This window comes from Artibeus jamaicensis, unplaced genomic scaffold, assembly GCF_021234435.1.
Source record: "Artibeus jamaicensis isolate MK-2021 breed Jamaican fruit bat unplaced genomic scaffold, CSHL_Jam_final contig_1028, whole genome shotgun sequence".
NCBI classification, from domain to species: Eukaryota; Metazoa; Chordata; class Mammalia; order Chiroptera; family Phyllostomidae; genus Artibeus; species Artibeus jamaicensis.
This window is the reverse complement of record NW_026521201.1, coordinates 909,337-934,269: the sequence shown is the minus strand read 5'-3', so window position 1 is coordinate 934,269 and position 24,933 is coordinate 909,337. Positions and strand designations below refer to the sequence as shown.

General features: G+C 36.6%; 1 protein-coding gene across 2 annotated transcripts in view; it reads left to right on the top strand.

Moving 5' to 3' along the window:
• EEA1 (early endosome antigen 1) overlaps window positions 1-24,933 on the top strand; it is a 142,878-nt gene that overhangs the window by 24,729 nt on the left and 93,216 nt on the right. Inside the window, exons 2-3 of one of the 2 annotated variants that reach the window (XM_053662097.1) lie at window positions 12,743-12,835; window positions 23,629-23,754. In XM_053662097.1, coding sequence (XP_053518072.1) covers window positions 12,743-12,835; window positions 23,629-23,754 — 219 coding nt within the window. The remainder of the gene's footprint in view (window positions 1-12,742; window positions 12,836-23,628; window positions 23,755-24,933) is intronic. The other variant, XM_053662103.1, reaches the window with a different exon arrangement.

The window sequence follows — 24,933 nt, the reverse complement described above, 5'->3', positions numbered from 1 at the left end:
CAGCCCCTTCTTGCCTATAAGGTCTCTTTTGAGAAATCTGCTGACAGTCTGATGGGAACTCCTTTGTAGGTGACTGTCCCCTTATCTCTTGCTGCTTCTAGGATTCTTTCCTTCATTTTAATCTTGGCTAATAAAATGATGATGTGCCTTGGTATGTTCCTTCTTGGGTCCAACTTCTTTGGGACTCTCTGAGCTTCCTGGATTTCCTGGAAGTCTATTGCCTTTGCCAGATTGGGGAAATTCTCCTTTATTATTTGTTCAAATAAGTTTTCCACTAGTGGCTGTTCCTTTCCCCCTTCTGGTACCCCTATAATTTGGATGTTGGAGTGTTTAAAGATGTCCTGGAGGTTCCTAAGCCTCTCCTCATTTTTTTGAATTCTTGTTTCTTCATCCTTTTCTGTTCAGTCATTTTTTTCCTCTTTCTGGTCCACTCCATTGATTTGAGTCCCAGTTTCCTTTCCATTACTATTGGTTTCCCATGTATTTCCCTTCATTTCAATTAGTTTAGCCTTCATATGTTCCTCTAATTTGTGACTAAAATCAACCAGTTCTGTGAGCATCCTGATCACCAGTGTTTTGAACTGTGGATCTTAAAGTTTTGCTATTTCTTCATCGCTTAGATTTATTGGCTCTGGGGGCTCTGAGTTGTTCTTGAGCCATGTTTTTATCTGTTTGTGCCTGTTATGTATGAGGAGCAGAGCTTCAGGTATTCACCAGGGTGGGGCCACCCAGGTCGCTGGTTTGTGATGCTGCATGTGGGGGCGGGGTCAGAGAGGGACAATGGCGGTTCCCCCTGCTGCTTCCTGCTGCTGGGGCCTGCGTCCGTCTCACTGCTAGCTCCTTCACCGGTTTATCTGCGTGCGAATGTGTGACCACGATCAGCCCTCAGTGGGTCCACCGCCTTGTGCCCTCAGAAGCGGTTTGCCCGCTTCTCCACACCTGGGATCCGCCCACAGCTGCTGGCGCACCTGGGTCACGCCCGGGTTGGTCCAGTGGATCTTTCATGCCTGACCCCCCTCTGCTGCTGGCTCTGCCCCTCTTACTGGTTTGGCTGAAGGGTTCGTTGTTGTCAGACTTCCGTGTAGTTCAATTTTCTGTGCTTTGGCTGTGTTTTTGTTGCTAAAACTTTGATGTTTTTAAACTTGGTTGTGCGAGAAGGTGCAGTGCTTCCACCTACGCCTCCGTCTTGGCGGAAGTCCAGAAAGTTTCTTTTTTATTCATACACGGGTGCTGTATTTTATCAAATGATTTTCTGCATCTGTTGATATGATCATGTGGTTTTTATCCTTTATTTTGTTTATGTGGTGTAACATGTTTTCTGATTTGCAAACGTACCAAGCTTGCATCCCTAGAATAAATCTCAGTTGATCATGGTGAATGATCTTTTTGATGTATTACTGTATTCAGTTTGGTAAAATGTTGTTGAGGCTTTTAGCACCGAAGTTCATCAGGGATATTGGCCTATAATTTTCCTTGTTTGTAGTGTGTATATGGTTTGGGATTTAGGACAGTGCTGGCCTTGTAAAATGAGCTTGTGAGTTTTCCTTCCTCTTTAATTTTTTGGAATAGTTTGAGGAGAGATGTTAGTTCTTTTCTGAATGTTTGGTAAAATTCACCTGTGGAGCCATCTGGTCTAGGGCTTTTGTTTGTTGGGATTTTTTTGATTACTCCTTCAATTTCACTAGATGTAATGTTTCTATTCAGATTTTGATTCTTTCTGATTCAGTTTTGGAAGATTGTATGTTTGTAGGAATTTATCCATTTTGTCCAGGTTGTTCAGTTTGTTGGCATATAGCTATTTGTAATATTTTCTTATAATCATTTGTATTTCTCTGCTGTCAGTTGTTACTTCTCATCTTTCATTTCTGATTTTTATTTGGGTCTTCTCTTTTTTTGTCTTGATGAGTCTGTTTAAGGATATGTCAGTCTTATTTATCTTTTAAAAGAACTAGCTCTTGGATTCATTGATCTTTTGTATTTTTTAACTTTTATTTCATTTATTTCTGAGGGATTTTTATTATTTCCTTCTTCCACTCACTTTGGGGTTTGTTTGTTGTTCTTTTTCCAGTTCCTTTACGTGTGGAGTTACTTTAAGATTGTTTATTTGAGCTTTTGCCTGTTTTTTGAAATAGGCCTGTATTGCTATGAATTTGCCTCTTAGGACTCCTTTCCCTGTGTTCCACAGATTTTGGATTGTGTGTCCTCGTTTTCTTTTGTTTCAAGGTACGTTTTGATTTCTTCCTTGATCTCATTGTTAACCCATTTATTGTTTAATAACATGTTATTAGCTTTCATGTTTTTGTGTGTTTTTCAGTTTTATTCTTGTGATTGATTTCTCATTTTATGGCATTATGGTCAGAGAAGATGCTTGATATGATTTCAGTCTCATTAAGTTTATTGAGACTTGTTTTGTGTCCATGTGTGCTTGAAAACAATGTATGTTCTGCTGTTTTAGGTTGAAATGCTCTGAAGTTACCAATTAATTAAATCCATTTGATCTAGTGTGTCATTTAAGGCCACTGTGTCCTTGATTTTCTGTCTGGAAGAGCTATCCATTGAAGTCAATAGTGTGTTAAAAATCCGACTATGATTATATTTCTGTTATCACTGTCTTTATGTCCACCGATATTTGCTTCACATATTTATGTATTCCTATATTGGGTGTGTGAATATTTACTAGGATTGTATCCTCTTGTTGGATTGTTACTTTATCATTATGTTGTATCCTTTGTCACTTACTATAGCCTTGGTTTTAAAGTCTGTTTTGTCAGATATAAGTATTGCAATTCCAGCTTGTTTTTCCTTTCCATTTGCATGAAATAGTTTTTCCATCCCCTTAGGTTTATTCTGTGTGTATCTTTTGTTCTGAGGTGAGTTTTTTGATGACAGCAGTGTTTTGTTTTTCTTATCTATTCAGCTACCCTAAGTTTTTTGATTGGTGCATTTAAGCCATTTACATTTATAGTGATTATTAGTAGGTACATATTTATTGCCATTTGATTTTTAAAACTACGTTCCTTTGTTTTTTCTTTTTTAATTTAAATTATTTTATTGCTGTTTGATTACAGTTGTCTATATTTTTCCCTATCCTCCCTTCATCCTGTTTCTTTTTCTTAGTGTAAGCCCTTTAAATTGGTTGTGATTCTGTTTTATGGTAGCAAACTCCTTTAACTTCTTCTTGTCTGGGAAGCCCTTTATTTCTACTTTAGTTTTAAGTGATAGCCTTACTGGGTAAAGTAGCCTTTGTTACAGGTCCTTGCTTTTCATCACTTTGAATATTTTATGCTAATCCCTTCTGGCCTGAAATGTTTCTGTTGATAAATTAGTTAACATTCTTATGGGAGCGCCCTTGTAATTAACTAATTGCCCCCCATGCACCTTATTTTGCAGCTTTTAAGATTCTTTCCCTGTTTTTAACCTTTGCCATTTTAATTATGATGTGTCTGGGTGTGGGCTTTTTTGGGTCCACTTTGGACTCTCTGGCTTATATGTCTATTTCCTTTGCTACGTTAGGGAATTTTTCAGTCATTATTTTTTGAAATACATTCTCTGTCCCTTGCTCTGTTTCTTTCCCTTCTGGTACCCATATGATCCAGATGTTACACTTCATGTTGTCTCAGAGGTCCCTTGAACTGTTTTCATTTTTTTATTGTTTTTTTCTTTTTGGTACTCTGATTGCTTGTTTTTTTCTACCTTGTCTTCTTAATCGCTGATTCATCTGACCTACTCTTTATTACTTCCAGCGTTTTATTTATTACAGATGTTTTATTCTTCATTTTGACTGGGCCTCTTTTCTACTCGCATGTACTTTTTCATGCTGTTAAGCATCCTTATAATTATTACTTTGAACTAACTCTGTACTTATTAAATTGCTTGCCTCCATTTCATTTAACTCTTCTGGAGAATTCTTTTGTTCTTTTATTTGAGGCCTGTTTCTTTCTCACCCCATTTTGGCTGCCTCTGTGGTTGTATGTGTTAGGGAGGTTTGCAAAGACTCTCGTGCAAGCCTATGTGAGACTATATACCTGTGACTCTCCCTGGACAACCTGTTTGGAGCTTTCAGTGATCCACAGCTTGTGGCTCCCTCTGCTAGGCCTGGGTGTGTCTGGAAAGGACCACGCTTTACCCAAGGCTTCCTTTTAGTACCAGGCCCAGGGGCAGGTGAGCAAAAGTCTCAAAGCACCTGGAGATCCACTTTAACCTGTAGGCTGCCTGTTAGGCTTAGTCACTAAGAAAGCTTTGGCTCTGTTCCTCCGCGGGTCTTAAGCTCCACAGGTTGGGGAAAGAGGGATGTCTGCGTGTGGGACTATTGCTTCTACCCAGGGTGTATGGAGTGGAGCGATCTACCCAAGAAAGATGGTTTAGATGGTTTATGCAATATGGGGGGATGACTGAAAGCACAGGGATCCTGCTGACTGACCATTCAGTTATTTCCCCAGTGCCACCAACCCCAGACAGATATTCTTCTCACCGCCGTAGTTCACTCTGCTCTCTTACCACCAGAGCCCAGGTTAAGTAGCTACAAACCAGATTGTGTGCATTGGTCCTTTAAGAGGGTGGGTGCATCTCTAGCTGTTTTTCCTTGGTGGCAGAAACCCTGCTGCTTTTCACAGCCAAATGTTATGTGTGCACCTTTCCGGGTTTTGGTGCTCTAGACTGGGGAGCCTGGCTTGGGGTTTTAGACCCCACGCTTCTCGGGGCAACCCCCACAACTGAGATACACCCCCAGAACTTCAGCTGCCCATCCCACGGGAGCCCCGCCAGCCCCTCGGGCCTCTGCACTTCCTACTAGTGTTGCTGTGATTTCTTCTGTCAGTTCGTGGTTATGAGGCTTCTCTGCAGCTAGTCTTCATATGGTTATTTAGGATGATTTTCTATATTTTAGTTGTAATTTCAGTTTGGTCCTGGGAGGAGGTGAGTGTACCTTCCACCTAATCTGCTTCCATCTTGGAACCTCACAGAAACCTAAGTTTTAATTACAGCTCTACCATTTGATAGCAGAGTGATGTCAGGTAAGACGATTATACTTTCTCATAGATGTTACATACTTAACATCTATAAAGTTATACAATTGTAATATTATTTCTGAGATGCTTGATTTCTGATTTGCTTTTTGAGATGCTTTCCAGCTTTTACATTTGATTTGGGGAGAGGTGTACTTATTAATAAGTGCCTACTATTTATTGCATATCTACTAAAGGCAAGACACTGATTTGGACATTTTACATATATTTTTTATTTAATGTTCGCAAGTCTCTGAGGCTGACATTGTTAGTTCCACTTTAAAAATGGGAATTGGAAGTTTAGAGAAGTTATTAAGTTTACCAAGCTTCTAAGTGGGTAAACTGGAAGTTGAATTCAGTTCTTTGTGACTCTATATTCTAAATTTTGATTCACTGTTCCTAGATTTAGGTGGACTTTTGTTTTTGGAACACATGACAGGCCCTGCTAAAGACAGGAACCTATTATATTTAGATGAACATGTGCTTCTAAGCCTCTTCTCTGGCACAGTGTAGGACTGTCTGTCAGCAGGTTAGGCAGGCAGACTTAGGAAGCAGAAGTATGTTGTGTCTTGGTGCATGAGAAATTTTGAAGAGGAATGGAATCAATTATAATGGAGATTGGAATGAGTAGAAGTGACTGTTTTTAAGGTGAATATAAAGAGCAAGCAGGAAAGGGCTTAAGAGACAAATTGTTAGGTTTAGGTGGACAGAAACTGTAAAATGAAAAGTAGAAGTTTCCTTCTCCAATGATTATTTCTGATAGTTTCTTGTGTATCTTTCCACAATTTTTTGATGCACATAACCACTAACATTATACAAATATAATCATATTCTTCATATAAGTTTGCATTTTTTTCACGTAATATAATTTGGAGACCTTTTCAAATCAGCACTTTCAGACCTACCTCTTACTGTTTATTTTTAATAACTGCATTATATTCAGTTGTGTGGACTACCAAAACTGAACTAATCTTGTACTGTAGTACACTTAGTTTGTTGCCAGTTTTGCTATTATAATTGTGATTGCAGCGAACATGCTTATGCAGATAGGTGGTACTTTTGCGAATTTGTCCACTGGGTAATCTCCTAGTAGTGAGTCAGAGAGTATGTACATTTTTTATATTTAGTTAGACTCCCACTAACAATGTTTGAAAGTGCTGGTTTTCCAGCACTCTTTCCACCAATGGGTATTGTCAGAGGATAAAAACATCTTGATTTTACTCAAATATCCTGAAAACCAGATTGACAGATTGTCATTTAGACTTCCATTTTCTGTGTTGTATGAAAGGAGAGAAGGTTAGACTTCCATTTTCTTTTAACTTAAAAGGTTGACAAAGAAAAGATGGAAAATGGAATGCTGTAAACTTTGGAGTAGTTACATTAAGCCTTTGTCAATGTATAAAACCTATTGTGTTTGCTTGAATTCAGGTGGACACTTTTATTGTGTCCCTACTAGAAATTATGGTGAATACCTCACTCTGTATAGGGATCCCATCCTCCAAAAGTTTTATTTTCTCATTGTAGAGAAGATATGACATCACATGTACTACTTTTATGGTATCTATTGCTGCATAACAAACCACCCACACACTTTGGCTTTGGCTTAAAACCACCACTGTTTTATTTGCTCTAGATTCTGTAGGCTTGTATTTGTGCTAGGCTTAGCTGAGTGGTTCCCCTAAAGGTCTCTTTTGGAGTTACTCAGACAGCTGGAGTTATTAGTTTATTTGACTGGGACATGTAGTCTGCCGTGACCTCACTAGATTGCTGATTATATTCATTGGACCATATGTGTCCATGGCTAGCCTGAGCTTATAGAGTGGCAGAAGAATTTCCAGCAACAAGAGGGCAAACCTCACTGTGCCAGCCCTTCGCAAGTCTCTGTTTGTGTCTTGTTTGCTACTCTACCACCAGCCAAGTCAAGTCTCATGGCCAGTCCAGAGTCCATGTGGGAGAGGATTACACAAGAGAATTACCAGGGTGTTAAAACATAGCTGTTATTCATTGAGGTTCATTCCTGTAGCAGTCTCCAATAGGCACCACATTCTTTTTCTTTAATGTTACAAGAAAAGTATAAATAACAGACAGTAGAATTTAAATGACAGGAAGATTTTCTAACTGAATTGGAGGGGGTGTGGGGCTTCAGGGAAGGTTTTATGTCATTTAAGTTGAAAAAACTAATTTTATCAAAACTTAGAAAATAGTGATTTTCTAAAGTTTTTATTTCTTCTACATACATTGACATTTTTCTGTAAAGAACTTTTCATCATTAACCAGGGCTATTTGGTTACTATGAATTTCAGTGCATATTGGAAAGTCAGGATGAATGCTCAGTTCTTTTTATTTAATTACTAATTTTCAGAATAAGAATTGGTACACTACTTTAGTAGTGATCAGTGAGGCTCATTTGTTTTTTGACTTTCTTTTTCCTTGAGAAAAGAGAACTTAAGGATTTTTATATACTATTTTACGAACTTGTGGATTTATAGATGTTTAGTGGCTTTCAATCATTTGAAGTCAGTGTGAATTTTGATTTGTGAATTGTCCCAGCTTTGGCTAGTGTTAGGGCCTCCAAGGCAACTTTTGTCATCATGACAGGAGACCCTATTAATGTTTGATAGCTACCTTACTTTTTTGGCATAAGATGTTCTAGGTTTATCTTGTAAAATTTCTCCTCCAGGGTTGGAATCAGCTATTTCTCCAAAAAGTCTTGGGTTCCTTTCAGTGGGGAAGGCTATTTAGATATCACCATCTGGGCATTTAAGGTGCTCATTCCTCTGGGTTGCATTGCTTGTAAGTGATGAGAAATAAGATATATTTATCTTTAAATATCATTTTGTAAGCTTTAAGCAATAGAATTAAGATAAGTATATCTTTATATTTAAAGGTATATGAAAGCAAACAAAATTAGTTCAAATTTAGGAATACAAAATGGTTTTTACTTTTTTGATTTTTTGTATTTTGCATTTTATTTATTTTATTTTTTAGAGGGGGGGGAAGGGAGAGGAAGAGAAACATCAGTGTGAGAGAGAAACATTGATCATCTCTTAGAAGTGCCCCAGCTAGGGACTGAACCTGCAACCCAGGTATGTGCCCTGACTGGGAATTGAAACGGTGACCTTTGGCTTTGCAGAATGATGCCCAACCAACTGAGCCACACTGGTCAGGGCTGCTTTTGTATTTTTATCTGTTTTAACTTATATACTGAATTTCTTGGTTTGTAACATTTGCATAATTATTTTTTCTAAAAATATACATAAAATAGCTTTAAAATAATAATATTAATATTACTGTTAATAAGATTACTGATTAAACCTTTGTCTGAGGTATCAGTGGCAATTATGTTTTCCCATACAGTTGGTTGTCTTGCTAATTTAATACTGTTTTCTTTAGCCATGCAGAAGCTTTTTATTTTGATGAGATCCCATTTGTTTATTCTTTCCTTTATATTTCTTGCTCTAGGGGACATATCAGTAAAAAAGTTGCTGCGTGAAATATCTGAGATTTTCTTGCCGATGTTTTCCTCTAGGACTTTAATGGCCAGGTGCTGAAAGACAAATACCATATGATCTCACCTTTAACAGGAAGCTAAACAACAAAACAAACAAGCAAGCAAAAAAAAAAAAAAAAACAAAGACACTGAAATAGAGAACAAAGGGACAGTGACCAGAGGGGAGAAGGAAGGGAAGTTAAGGGAAAAAAGGGGGAGGGATTTGGAGGAACAAATAGGAAGGACACAGGGACAAGAACTAAGGGGGTGGAAATGGGAGGGAGGTGGGGAGCAAGGGGCGGGAGAGGCTGGGATGGGAGAAATAGAGAAAAAACTGTACTTGAAAAATAACTAAATAAATTAATTAAAATTAAAAAAAAGATTACTAAATGACTTTTACTTTTTTAGCAGTTTTCTTTCCTTGTACTAGTCAATATATCTCACAAAGGCTATGTAGTCAAAATGCTGTGTTCTTAAAGCACTTGGGATAATTATTTTAATCCCCAACTTTAGATTCTGTTAGATTTAAAAATATTTTTAAAAATTTAAAAATGTGATAACATAAAATTTAACATTTTGCCTGTGTAAGGCACACCATTAATATTGTGCCACCATGGCAACTGTCTGTCTTTATAGAGTTTTTACCATCTCAAACTACCATTAAATGGTAAGTCACAGTTCCTCCTACCCGCTAGCCTCTGGTAACCACTATTCTACTTTCTGTCTCTATGAATTGGATTATTCTATCCAATAATCCAAGGCTGCTACCTCATATAGGTGGAGTTTTATACATATCGGTCCTTTTACATCTGGCTTATTTCATTTAGCATAATGCTTCCTAAGTTCATCCATGTTGTAGCATGTTTTAGAATTTCTTTTTAACGTAGAATAATATTCCATTATATGTATTTACCACATTTTGTTTATTCATTCACCCATTAGTGGATGTTTGAGTTGTTTTCATCTTTTAACTATTGTGAATAAAATAGCATGTGAATTTCAGGCTGCTATCAAAATTGGAGCACAAATATCTATTCATATTAGACTGATGTTTTTAATAAATGCATATTATTATTAACTTATGTTAGAGAATTTAGGAGGGAAAGCAAAATCTTCCCCTGGGAAGGTGAAAGGTTGAGGTAAATGAAGGGTTTGATTTTTGACATGATTCATTTCAGGTGCTTTGGGAAATCAATCAGGAAGCAATTGGAAATGTGGGTATTGAGAGATATGGTGCTAAAGTACATCTTTTATAGTTGGGTGAGAGATGATGGCACCTTGAACTGAGGTAGTGGCAAAGGAGATGGACAAAGGACAGATTCAGAACTCATATAGGCGATTGAATTAGTTTGGTGTTGGGATGTGAAGGTTAAGGAAGAGAGGTGATGCTTTGGATTTAGGCAAGATAGGTATATGATGTTTCTAGAACTTTAGAGAGAATACAGATGAATGAAAGGTTTGTTAAGAAAAGATAATGACTTCAGTTTTGAATAAGCTGATTCTGGGGTGCTTTCATGGCCTTCCGGTAGAAATATTTAGTAGGACAGAAAAATAGGAATTTGAAGTTCAGCATAGATCTGGATTAGATTTAGAGTTTAATTGTTGTCAGCATTGAGATTTAATTAAAATTAAAGCAGTAAATGTGGTCACTTAGGGAAAGTATATGATAAGAAGGTTAAGCATGATAACTCCCTGAGAAGTCCTCAGATGTTTTCCGTGAAATAAAAAAAAAAAAATTCTCCATGAAATAGTACTTGTCATTTGTACATATACATTCTCACTTTATCTGTTGTGTGGTAAATTCTTAGCTTTCAATAGTAGGAAAAGAGTAGTAAGGGCCTTAAGAAATCTTTGGTTATCCATTTATGTATAATAAATGGATTAGGTGATAATTTAAAGCTCCCTTCTTAAGGGCTGCATATAATAGATAGCTTTTCAAACTTTTTAAATTTGAAAATCTTTCTAATTGGTTTTTATAGTGGGCTGAGGATGCAATAGAGTAACAAGATAAGTACTGAAAATTACATTTTATAAGAAATCCTAATGAAAGGATTTATATAGGGCGAGGGGAGATACTGAAAATTTGGTAGCTCTGACTCAGTATATCACCAAATATAGAAAAAACTTTTGGTATTCATCTATAAATATTTGTATTTTTGATGCTGTTAGGTGTTTGTTTTGTTTCTGTTTTTTTTCCTCCACTATTAGATTTAGTGATTGATTTGCAGGACACAGCTATTGGTTACTTTGGACTACAGTAGTGCATTGGTGGATTATTTAATTGTATCCAAATATACAACTAATCTGAGTAGGTAATTATTCCAAGAAACTTCATGTTGTTAAAACTTCTATTATAGTGATATTTTCTTTAAAGGTACAGTAAAAAATGATAACTTTCTTTGTGCTTTTTTTTTTGCCCATTAAAGTACTGTTCTTTCTCCAGAAGCTTGAATTTGATTTTTTGATAGTAGTTTTTGCAGAGTTTAATACTGCTTTCTATTGATCATGTGGTTGTTGATAATATGGATCTGTTTTTGTATTACCAGCCATTTGGTGTAGCCTATCTGTTGCAGGTATCTTATTTGGTTGAAGTAAATACTTCGAATACCTCTTGGGCTTATTCAGGTCTGTTTAATAGGATTATTTTAGGCAAGTTTTAAAAAGGGTACTTTTGGTGATGATAGTAAGATTATTACAAGATGTTTATTTATTGAGGCAAATGTGTATTGAATTGTTCTAGATCATGATGAGTGCTTGAAGTACAGCTCAGTGAATATTTCCAATGGAGAAGCAGAATAAGTTAGTGATTAAAAGCCAGACTTCAGGAGCTAAAAATCCTCTATTCCATTTATTAGCTATGTGATTTTGGGCAAGTTACTTAGATTCTAGCTTGGTTCTCTCTTTTTTTAAGTGAGAATTATAGAATTATTTTTTAAATAAGGATTATTAGTCAGTTCTTGTGCTCTGAATCTATTTGCTCAGTGTTTTAATAGACATTCAATTCCGTTAAGGTAACTTTTAGATATTAATGATGATTGTGTTAGATGATAACAGTTGCAGGGGGAGAAACAACTCTAACTCTGCACATTATATCTTTGGTGGTGGAATATCAAGTATTGGAGCCAGATTGGTAATGGCTGGTAGGTGGATGGGTGACTAGATAATGTGAACTATGTTGGTCTTTTGAGCACCTCTCAAATGATTGTAGTTTAGTTGGTATAGTAGGCAGAGCAATGCAAGAGGAATCAGATCAGTATTTTATTCCTGCTTCTTTCTGATTTTTGTACAATAAAATCTTGAGAAGTCCTTTTGCTGCTTTTAATCTGTCTTCCATTTATAGAGATAACCTTTTTCCTGCCTCTCACAGGGATGTCATTGTGATTAAATTAGATGTTCTGTGAAAGTGGGTTGAAACCATAAAGCACTATATCCAAAAGTAAAATTTTTATTAATTTAAAAAGAGTGAAAGTAAGATAACGCATATAGAGATCTTGATACAGTATTAGGTCCAGTCGGTTTTCAGTAAAAAATTGCTGCTAGGACTGTTTGTTATTATTGAGAACATATACTTATGAGGGATTACCAAAAACCCCTGAAATTTATTTATTAAAAAATATGCATTTGTTCTTACAGTTTAAATTTCAGTCACCTTTCAAGGATTCTCTATTTGATGCAATACACCCATGAAGACTTTTTTCCACTGCTCAAAATAGTTTTTAAACTCATTGATTTTGATGTCTTTTAGTGCTTCTGCCATTTTTAATTTCACCTCTTCCTCATGGCCAAAATATTTCCCTTTGAGGACTTCTTTCACGCAGGGAAACAGAAAAAAGTCACTTGGGGCAAGATGGGGTGAATAGAGACCTGGGGTGAGCACGGAGGTCATGCAATTTTTGGTCAAAAACTGCTGACCACCCATCCTGATATGGGCAGGTGCGCTTGTAAATCACCTATCATGAAATGGACAAACGTCTCAAAAAGGTCTTCAAAAAAACTCATTAAAAACAAATGCAGCCTCTAACAATAATGCCAGCTGGTATACTGATGCAGATGGGGTTCCTAGAACACTCACCAACTGGGGAAAGCCTGTACTACAAGGGGCCTGCCCTGCAGAAGATAATTTGGATTTTTTGGGGGGGCTGCCCCTCATATGCATTAGCCTAGACCTGATTACTATTTAGGTTATTAAATATTTTATGAATATATTGTTAATATATGCTTTGATTTCCCCCTTCTGTTTATGTTTTAGACTCCTGGGAGAGTTGGCTCTCAAGGTTCTGACTTAGATTCTTCAGCAACTCCTGTTAACACAGTGGATGTCAATAATGAAAGCTCTTCAGAGGTATGAAAAATAATAATTTGATAATAAAATTCAATATTATTTAAGGGGAAATAACAAATATTTGGAGTAATGATTGGTAATTTAAAGTTTCATAGGAAGAGTTGTTATATCTTTCTTATAAAGGAATGTAACTTTTGAATCATACTTGTAGATATATACTGGTTTTAGTTGTGAAAATGAGGAAATGGATATTAAGACTGAAAAATAATATTGCTAATATGTGTTTAATGCTAATGTAATTTCAATTTAATGAAGATTTAAAATCTGTTGTTAAAGAATTCTCAGTTAATAAGTACATATTTATGTGTTTTTACTGTCATGAACTGCTGAACTAATGAAAAATCAGGTTATCTTTAAAATTTCATAAGAACTTTTATTATACCTTTGATAATTAAAAATTAACAGAGAAAACAAATAAGTGTAAAAAAGAAATAACTTAAAATTTTGAGGTCAGCCTTAATAATTGCTTTATTATAATTATTTTAAAACAAACAATATTTGCACATTATAGAGAAAAGAGATAAGGAAAGAGAATAAGATAAAATCACTCATAGTACTGTCCCTGAGAGATGTACACACATTCTGCTCTGATAGTTGCCCCTTTCTGGGTCCAGCAGTACCACCTACCTAGTCCCCTTTTGTCTGTTCTCTCCTCCCTCACCTCTTGGTTAATGAGTCTCTCTCATATGTGTTTTGGGTATATTTTTCTTTCTAACCATTCATCCTCCTGTTTTTTCTCTCTGACCATTTGTCTTTTCAATTCATCTGTCTTCTTGTATATGTGTATTGACGTTAATATTTTATAAGATTGTGAGACCTAGAATAAAAGTACCAGATGAGCTTCATTAAGAACACGTTTTTAAGGAAATGTCTTTAAGAAAAATATTTCAAACTGTGTTCATGATATGATGAATTTAAAGTGCTCAGCTATAACAGCTCTAACCCTGGAAAGAAATCTATTAATAATTGTTGATTTCAGTTAGACCAAAAAGAAGATCTCCAATGGGTAATGAGTAGTGCCTGGTAATCTTGCTGTATTTTCTTATTAAGGTTATTGTCTTACTTTATGAGATAGTTGTTATCTGTTCTCTAGCCTCAAATCTCCCATGTATCTTGTCCTGTTCCCACCTTCCTCAGTCACCTTCTATGTCATGGGAAAATAGGAGTCGTAAGATGAAATGTTCTGTCACCAAACTTGCATTTCTGTTCTCTTTCTTACTTTAGTAAGACAAGTTTCCTTTCCTATCAAATTTCAGTCCTTTCTCTTGTGCACTGGAATCCATTTTTTCTTACATTCTCAGTTTATCTTCCTTCCCATTTGTTTTTACCTATGTCATAAATTATGCCCATCAGCATTGCTCTAGAGGTGCCACTTACTTGGGACTCTCTTAAATTAAGTTCTATGCTTAAAATTCTTCAGACTACACAGTAACATAAATTCCAACAACTAATCTAATTGAGGCTTATTGGTGATTGTGAATTCTCAGGGGAAATTGTTTTTGCCACGTGCCCATTGCTGAGGTACGGACTCGCCCAGGTCACTGTTGATCTCTCCCTTTCAGTCTCTCATTCTCTCTCTCAGGGTCGTTTCCCTTTTACTCTGAGGCCGGCTTCCCATTCGGAACAAACTCTAGGTTTTAACATTTTGCCCTTTGCAGCATCTAAATGGAATTTGAAATATCATGATATCCAGAAATATTAAGAAATAAAGCAATGGCTTGCTTTGTTGCTTATTTATGTTATGTTTTATATTTTATTATATATAATGTATATAATATTGTCTTAGTCATTATAGGCTGTTTGTTACAACAAAAGTACCATAAACTGAGCTGCTTAAACAACAGACATTTATTTCTCCCAGTTCTAGAGTTTGAGAAGTGCAGGATCAAAACTCCAGGAAATTTTATGTCTGGTGAGGGCCTGTTTCTTGGTTCGTAGGTGGCTGTCTCACCTGGCAGAAGGGATGAGAGAGCTTTTAGGTCTCTTTTGTAACTGCACTAGTCCCATTCATGAATTCTTCACCCTCATAGTCTAATCACCTCCCAAAGGCCCCACTTCCTAACACCATCACATTGTGGGTTAGGATTTCAACATGAATTTGGGGGTACAGAAACATTCAGTTCATAAGAAATATATAATATGTACAATTATATAACATAATAGTGATATTTTGTATCATTTAGTTGTTACCAGGATAGTTGTTCAGACTATTTAGTATATTCTATGGCCAGAAGCAAATGTCTGTGTTTCCTCTCTATCCCTTTCCAATCTGGCTTCCATCCTTAATACTTGATGAAACTACTCACTAATAACCTACTTATATATTGCACATAATGCAATATACAGGTCATGTATCATAGTAATGTATACTTGAAACTTATGTGACCCTATTAACCAATGTCACCTCAATAAATTTAATTAAAAAATCCTATATGATGCCAAATTTGATTTTCATTTTCCTGGTCCTTTGGCTAGAGAGAGTAAGTTTTTCTTAGAGCTTTTTTGTAAGTGCCCACTGAATTTCTAGGTTGCCAGCCTCTCTAGTAACTAGTCTAGATTATATGAGGCAAAAAGAAAAATCCACTGTGTCAGTCTTTGGGTCTTGAATTTTTAGCTGGTATGCCTTATTCTGTTTACTTTGCAGAGTCTTCTGATGTTTGTTTTATATATAATATCTAGGGATTTTTCCTGAGCAAGAAAGAATAGGGAAAAGTGCATCTATTCCATTTTGTTTGCAACCAGAAATTTGCCTATTTAAAAATTGGATTTATCTTTTTTACTGTCGAATTGTGAGAGTTCTTTATTCTGGATCCAAGTCTTCTGTCAGTGTATTAATTGCCTTCTGTTCACCCTGTTGAAGGTAATGGGGATGGCTGAACACATAATTAACCTAAAACTTGTCAGATGAAATCAAGAGTAGTTTGTTAGTCACATATATTCACACCCCAGGGGAGGAGGACATTGCATGCCATACAGAGCTACATGAGGATTGCACTTAGGAACAAAATGAGCAACCAGGGATTGTGAGAGGCTGGCTTTATTGTGTCAAGAGAGTGAGATGCCCCATGGTTCTTACAGGAGGATGTGATTGGCTTGTTTGAATAACTCCATGGATGGTGGGACACCGACACACACTACTTAGGGATAATAAGGAGGCCCTGTGCCTGTTTCCTGTGGGAAAGAGGGTTTTTTTCACTGGAGGAAGGGGAATTTAACACTTACTATGTTTTTCAAACTATAACATGCACCCTGCCCTCTCCCTTCCCCCCGCAAATTTGGGTGGAATATGGTTGTTAATGCTGCTGTTGAGTTCTGTTTACATTTACATTGGTGAAATATTATGTTATTAAATACTTTACCACATTTTTTGCTTCAAATTTTTTTTCTATTTTCCTCCTCTAAAACCTAGGTGCATCTTACAGTCCAAAAAATACAGTAAGTTGTCTGAAATGACAAGTGAAGTTTCATCACTCGTCAAGGCAGCATATAATACTGGGCCTCAATTTTAGGCCTTCCACCTCAGTCAGATAGATGGGATGTGGATATTTTCTCAGTCTGCAGCTTGTTTTCAAGGAGAAGTTTTTAATTTGGGTCAAGTCCAATTTGTCAGCCTTTTTTTTTAATGGTTAATGCTTTTTAAGTTCTATGAATTTTTTTGTACCCCTAAGATTGCAAAGACATTGTTATGCTTTCCTCTGATTAAAAAAATTATTTTAGGTTGTACATGCAAATCTATGATTATTAAAATTTCTTTAATTTTAATTTTTTATTTTACTTTTGAGATGTTTTATTGGATTTGTTATTACACTTGTCCCAATTTTTTTCCCCTTTGTCCCCTCCACCGAGTTCCCTCACTCCCTCCAGCAGTCCCCTCCCTTAGTTCATGTCCATGGACGATGCATGTAAGTTCTTCGGCTACTTCATTTCCTGCACTCTTCTCAATATTCCCCTATTTCGTACATACCAATTTGTACTTCTTATGGTGTGAGATAGTGTTTAAAATTCATTTTTTCCACATAAATGTGGAAACCACATTTTCCTATATCGTTGTTTTAGTACCATTTGTTGAAAATGTTACCTTTTCCCATTGAATTACATTTTCACTTTTGTGAGAATTCAGTTGACCTTATATGTGTGGCTGTATTTCCATTATCTTTATTCTGTTTCATTGGTCTTTATTTATGCCAATACTGTCTTAATTACTGTATAATTTCATAGTAAGTCTTCAAAATCAGATAGTTTAAGTCTCCCAATTTTGTTGTTCTTTTCAGATGTTTTATTTTTTATGTAATAGGGCTCTTCGCATTTCTATATTTATACTTGAGAAAAGTTCTACTAGGATTTTGATTAGGATTATATTTAACCTATAGATTAATTTGGGGAGAGGCCATCTTAATATTGAATCTTCTGATTCTTGCACACAATATAATTCTACTTCTTTAACTTTATGAGCTGTTTTGCAGTTCTTTTTTAACAGAACTCTTTTTAAAAATTTTTATTTATTTATTTATTTTATAGAGAGAGGAAGGGAGGGAGAAAGAGAGGGAGAGAAACATCAATGTGTGGTTGCCTCTCATGTGGCCCCCACTGGGGGGACTTGACCTGCAACCCAGGCATGTGCCCTGACTGGGAATCGAACTGGCGACCCTTTGGTTTGCAGCCCGCACTCAGTCCACTGAGCTACACCAGCCAGGGCTGTTTGGCAGTTTTCAGTGTAGAAGTCTTATATATCTTTTTAAATTTTTTATCTTTTTTTAGAGACGAGAAGTGAGGGGGAACAAAGAGAGGGAGAGAAACATTGCTGTGGGAGACAAACATTGATAGGTTGCCTTTCACACTCCCCCAGCTGGGGTCGTGGCCTGAAAACCAGGCGTGTGCCCTGACTGCATATGAATCAATCCTGTGGCCTTTTGATTCTCAGGCTGGTGCTCAATCCACTGAGCCACACCAGCCAGACCTTATATTAAATATTTTTTTAAAAGATTTTATTTATTTATCTTTAGAGGGGAAGGGAAGGAGAGAAGGAGAGAAATATCAATGTATGGTTGCCTCTCGTGCATCCCCTGCTGGGAACTGGCCTGCAACCCAGGCATGTGCCCTGACTGGGAATCGAACCATGATCATGTGGTTCGCAGGCCCACGCTCAATCCACTGAGCTACACCAGACAGGGCTATTAAATCTTTTATTAAATTTATTTATTGGTAATTTGTGTTCTTCATGCTAGTGTAAATAGTATTGCTTCTAATTTTATTTTCCACTTGTTTGTTTCTGTGATACAGAAGTCAGCATTTGTATGCCTATCTTTTATTTTACACCCTGGCTAAATCATTTATTCATTCCAATAGGTTTTTTGAGGGGATAGGTATATTAGGGTTCTCTAAAGAGAAACAACCAATAAATTCATATATATGTGTGTTCTCAGCACCATAGCATAGTGGATAGAGTATAGTAATCATACTGAGTAAATATTTTTGCATAAACAATTGTATGATTTTATGTGAAAATGTAAATAAACCAGAGTAAAGTGAAAGGTATAAAGCTGTGATAGAAAAAAAGTCAATGATGCCTTTACAATTTTTTTTTAATTTTCAAAAATTGTTCAAGTACAGTTGTCTTCATTTTTTCCCCCCTCCTCTCACCCCTTCCCCAGCCATTCCCACTTCCCACTCTCAATCCAATCCTCTGTTGGCTTTGTCCATGTGTCATTTATACATGTTCCTGACAACCCTTTCCCCTTTCCCCTCATTATCCTCTCCCACCTCCCCTCTGGTTACTGTCAGTTTGTTCTTAAGTGCAATGTCTTTGGTTATATTTTGCTTGCTTATTTGTTTTATAGATTAGTTTCCACGTATAGGTGAGATCATATGGTATTTGTCTTTTTCCGTCTCTCTAATTTCACTTAGCACAGTGCTCTCCAGATCCATACATGCTGTCCTGAAGGGTAGGAGCTCCTTTTTTTCTGCTGCATAGTATTTCATCATGTAAATGTACCATAGTTTTTGATCTATTAATTTACTGATGGGTACTTAGGTTGCTTCCAGCACTTGGCTATTGTAAATGTGTTGCTATGAACATTGGGGCGCATAGGCTCTTTTGAATTGGTGTTTCAGGATTCTTAGGGTGTAGGCCCAGCAGTGGAATTGCCAGGTCAAAAGCACTTCCATTTTTAGTTTTCTTAAGAAATTCCATACTGTTTTCCACAGTGACTGCACTAGTCTGCATTCCCACCAGCAATGTACTAGAGTTCCCTTTTCTCCAAAACCTCGCCAGCACTTCTTTTTTATTGATTTGGTTATTATGATGGCCATTCTGATGGTTGTGATGTGGTATCTCATTGTGGTTTTATTTTGTATCTCTCTGATGTTAGTGATGCTGAGCATCCTTTTATATGTCTCTGGGCTCTCTGTATGTTTTCCTTGAAGTGTCTGTTCAAGTTCTATTCCCATTTTTTTAGTTGGGTTGTTTGTCTTCCTAGAGTGGAGTCATGTGAGTTCTTTATAAATTTTGGAGTTCAAACCCTTGTCTCTGGTATCATTTGCAAATATATTTTCCCATATGATTGTTTCTCTTTTCATTTTAGTGCTATTTCCTTTATCCATGCAGAACCTTTTTATTTTGATGAGATCCCATTTGTTTATTCTTTCCTTTATGTCCCTTGCTCTAGGGGATGTATCGGTGAAAATATTGCTGTATGGAATATCTGAGATTTTCCTGCCTATGTTCTTTTCTGGGACTTCCACGGTGTTGTGATTTATATTTGTCTTTTATCCATCTTGAGTTCATTTTTATATTTGGTATAAGTAGGTGGTTGAGTTTCATTTTTTTGCACGTAGCTGTCCAGATCTTCCAACACCATTTGTTGAAGAGGGTATTTTTACTCCATTTTATGTTTCTACCCCTTTGTTAAATATTAATTAGCCATAGAGATTTGGGTTTATTTCTGGGCTGTCTAATCTGTTCCATTGTTTAATGTGTCTTATCTTATGCCAGTACCAGGCTGTTTTGATTACAGTGGCCTTATAATACAGTTTGATATCAGGTATTGTGATCGCTCCTGCTTTGTTCTTCTTTCTCAAAATTGCTGCGGCTCTTTGAGGTTGTTTATGGTTCCATATAAATTTTTGAATTGTTTGTTCTATATCTGTGAAATATGTCATTGGTATTTTAATAGGAATTGCATTGATCTATAAGTTGCTTTGGGTAGTATGGACATTTTGATGATGTTAATTCTTCCAATCCATGAACATGGTATATGTTTCCATTTGTTTGTGTCTTCTTTGATTTCTTTCTTCAGTGTTGTGTAGTTTTCTGCATACAGGTTATTTACCTCCTTGGTTAGGTTTATTCCCAGATATTTTATTTTTGTTTTTGCTATATTGAATGGAATTTTTTTCTTGATTTCTGCTTCTGTTGTTTCATTGTTGGTATACAAAAATGCCTTTAATTTCTGGATATTGACTTTGTATCCCACCGTTTTGCCAAAGTCATTTATTAGGTTGAGTAGTTTTTTTGGTGGAGTCTATAGGATTTTCTATGTATACTATCATGCCATTTGCAGATAATAACAATTTTACTTCTTCCTTTCCAATTTGGATGTCTTTTATTTCTTTTTCTTGTCTGATTGCTGTGGCTAAGACTTCTAATGTTATTTTGAATAGAAGTGGTAAAAGTAAGTGGACATCCTTCTGTTGTTTCTGATCTTAGTGGGAAAGCTTTCAATTTTTGGCTGCTGAGTATGATGTTGGCTATGGGTCTTTCATATATGGTCTTTATTATGTTGAATGCTCCCTCTATTCCCACTTTCTGAGTGTTTTTATCATAAATGGGTGCTGAACCTTATCAAATCTTTTTCTACCTCTATTGATATGATCATGTGATTTCTGTCTTTCCTTTTGTTTGTGTAATGTATTATGTTTATTGATTTGTGAATATTGTATCATACTTGCATCCTTGGGATGAATCTCATTTGATTATGGTATATGATCTTTTTAATGTATTGCTAGGTGTGGTTTGCCAATATTTTGTTGAGGATTTTGCATCTATATTTACCACCAATGTCAGCCTGTAGTTTTCTTTCTTCATTGTATCTTTGTCTGGTTTTGGGATTAGGATGATATTGGCTTCATAAAAAGAGTTTGGGAGTCTTCCTTCTTCTTGGATGTTTTGGAATAGTCTGTGCAGGTTAGGGGTTCACTCTTCCTTAAATGTTTTGTAAAATTCTCCTGTGAAACCATCCAGTCCAGGGCTTTTGTGTGCTGGGAGTGTTTTGATTAAAGCTTTGATTTTGTCAGCTGTTATTGGTCTGTTTAGGCTTTCTGCTTCTTCTACTTTAAAGTCATGGCATTATAACTTTATGACCTGTTTTTCTTCACCACTGTCCTCATTTTGTTTAATTTTCCCTTGATACTGCTAATTTTTCTAGTCTCTTGTCTTCTACTATTCTTGACAAACTTCTAAACCATAGCTCAGTGTAACAGTTCACATTTTAAAATACAGATTTTGTTAGGTATAGGGAATTGGAAAGATTTTTTTCAAATGGTATTATTTGACTCAGAAAAGTAAAATGAAGGGCCACCTACAGACAACTATGGGTGTGGGCAAGACAGGTATCTCAGAATATGGGGATATGATGAAGACTAAAAATTGCTTTCATTAACTTCCACCAAGATGGAGGCATAGGTGGAGATGCCATGCTTTCTCACACAACCAAGTTTAGAGACAACAAAATATTAGCAACAGAAAACACAGCCAGAACACAGAAAATTGAACTTTTTGGAAGTCTGATAACAACAAATTCTTCAGCCTGACCAGTAAGAGGGGTGAAGCCAGCAGCCAGCAGAGCAGAGTTGCACAGGAAAACTCTGTCAGATGGATGCAGGCACGCGGATCCCAGGTTTGGGGTTGCAATGGGCGGACCCAGTGAGTGACCCGCGGACCCAGTGAGGGCGCAGGGTGGCGGGTTGACTGTGGACTGTGCATTCATGCACAGATAGACTGGCAAGGGAGTGGGTGGTGAGATGGGACCGAGCAGGCCCCAGTGGTGAGAGGCAGCAGAAGAAGCCATTTCCCTGCTCTGACCCCGCCCCCACATACAGCGTCACAACCCTGGGCCCTGGTGAACATCTAAGGCTCCGCTCCTCATACTTAACGGGCACGAACAGACCAAAAATGGCTCAAGAAGATCTCAAAGCCCCAGAGCCCATAACTCTAAGTGACGAAGAAATAGCCAAATTTTCAGATGCACAGTTCAAAATATTGCTGATCAGGATGCTCACAGAACTGGTTGATTTTAGTCACAAATTAGAGGAACATATGAAGGCTAAACTAATTGAAATGAAGGGAATTGCACAGGAAACCAATAGTGATGAAGAGGAAACTGGGACTCAAATCAAGGGAGTGAACCAGCAGGAAGAAAAAAATGGTCAAACAGGAAAATATGAAGAAACGAGAATTCAAAAAAATCAGAAGAGACTTAGGAACCTCCAGGACATCTTTAAATGCTCCAACATCCAAATTATAGGGGTACCAGAAGGGGGAAAGGAACATCCACCAGTGGAAAACTTATTTGAACAAATAATAAAGGTGAATTTCCCTAATCTGGCAAAGGTAATAGACTTCCAGGAAATCCAGGAAGCTCAGACAGTCCCAAAGAAGTTGGACCCAAGAAGGAACACACCAAGGCACATCATAATTACATTGGCCAAGATTAAAATGAAGGAGAGAATCCTAGAAGCAGCAAGAGATAAGGGGACAGTCACATACAAAGGAGTTCCCATCAGACTGTCAGCAGATTTCTCAAAAGAGACCTTACAGGCAAGAAGGGGCTGGAAAGAAGTATTCTAAGTCATGAAATCCAAAGACCTACATCCAAGATTGATCTATCCAGAAAAGTTTTCATTTAGAATGGAAGGACAGATAAAGTGCTTCTCAGATAAGGTCAGGTTCAAGGAGTTCATCATCACCAAGCCTTTATTATGTGAAATGTTAAAGGGACTTATCTAAGAAAAAGAAGATAAAAAATATGAACAGTGAAAGGACAGCAAACTCACAGTTATTAAGAACCACACCTAAAACAAAAGCAAACCAAGAGGACAGCTAGATCAGGAGCGGAACCATAGAAATGAAGATCTCATGGAGGGTTAGCAACAGGGGGGTGGGAGGAGGAGAAGGTGGGAGAAGGTACAGAAAATAAGTAGCATAGACAGTAGGTAGAAAATAGGGGGAGGGCAAGAATAGTATGGGAAACATAGTATCTAAAAACTTGAGACACATGGTCATAGACTAAAGAGGGGAATGGTGGGGGTGGAGGATGCAGGATGGAGGGAAATGAAGGGGGGGAATAGAACAACTGTAATGGCATAATCAATAAAATTTAAAAAAATTGCTTTCATTATAAGAAATTTTGTTTAGTATATTGTATCACACAAAGGTATTTGTTATACTTACTAGACATTTCTTGATGAAAGTAAAAGCTAACTTGCTAATAATAGCTCTCAAGTAAGGATAAAGAGTCATAAACAAAAATAATAATCCAATTAATAATAAACACTGGGTTATTATAATTTAAAAAATGAACCAATGGCACTTTATAGCATAAGATGGGGATTAATTTTAGCAATTTTACTTTGTATTGATTTTCCATATTTTATGACATAACTACCCCAAACTTTCCTTTACATATTCTAAGAAGAGATAATACTAATTGTTTTCTTGTCATGTCTATTTACATTGTCTGTATTTTATTTTATAAATAACTTTTATGTAAATCATCCTGAAAGTTGTTATTTCACAGGGTTTCATCTGTCCATTATGTATGAAAAGATGTATAACTTCTATTGATTTGTCGGAGCATTACCAGAAAGTGCACGCTGAAAATGAAACAAGAGGACAGGAACTTCTTAATGACGCCAGTGCTACTGTGGGTCCTGTATATTTTGTTTTAGCAGCTTGGTTATGGGATGCTCAAAATAGCTTTGTTTTTCCTTGGCTTGGTGTCGTATACCTTTTTATGCTACAAGGGAATATGGGATTGATTGCTTTAATTATGCATGCTTTAAAGAAAATTCAGTAAGGAGAAGAGGCTCCTGGGAAATTGGCTTGGTTTCTTTTACTGTTTGCAGCTATCTTTTGGTGAATCTGTAAACAAGTATAAAAGTTTAAGTTGGTATCTGTGCATAAATTTTGTTATGAAATTTGAAGTATGTGAATGACATTTTATTTCAACATTTAAGCTGTATCTTAATTATATAGGTAATGCTTTAGTAATGAATGTATTAAAATGCTTTTGGTTAAAATGCTTTGCTCTTACACAGAAAGAGGATTTTGCATGTGAGCAGTTACTGTCTTGGGAAAATAGACAGCATTAGAACCTGGGTCTACCAGTCTTCTGACTCTCCAGATCTGAGATGACAGAGTGACACACACCCAATGTTTCTCAGTGGTGTGTACAACTGGTGCATGTCTAAGGCTGGGAGTGGGGTCCAGTGAGGGGAGGTGTTGTCCATTTTTAGGCTGGAAAAAGTTCCTCTGATGATCCTGATATATCTTTCCCTTGAAAATTACTGCAGTGTTCTAAAAAAAGAGAAACATAGCTTTTTCCCCCTTTTTTTATAAATCTTAACAAAAGGATGAAAATTTTTATATTAGGAAAGACAAAAATATCAGACTCAACTTTTTCTCTGTGAGGCAGTTACTCATATAAGGAAATGATCTCACCAAACACTCAGTTATTTAACATATTAATAGTGTAACGTGTTGCCAGGTATTTTGCTAGGTCAAGGAGACAAAAAGGTAAGATACGATATCTACCCCAGGAAGTGTCTATGATAGATTTTATTGGCAAAAAGAGTGCAATGACTAATTTATCTTGAGGGGACATCGGATAAACTTCACTGGGAAAAAAATTAAACTGGACATTCTCTGGGGTGGTAGGGAAAACGGATGTTGGTGAAACTTGCTGGAGCAGTGCTAACATAGAGGTCTAACTGATTCTTGGAACTCTGCTTAGCATTTTACTAATTGTTTTCCTTTCAGAAGTGTGGGTTAACTGTTCTGATTTGTAGCCCTCAAAATCAGAAGGGACAATCTCACCTGGGTC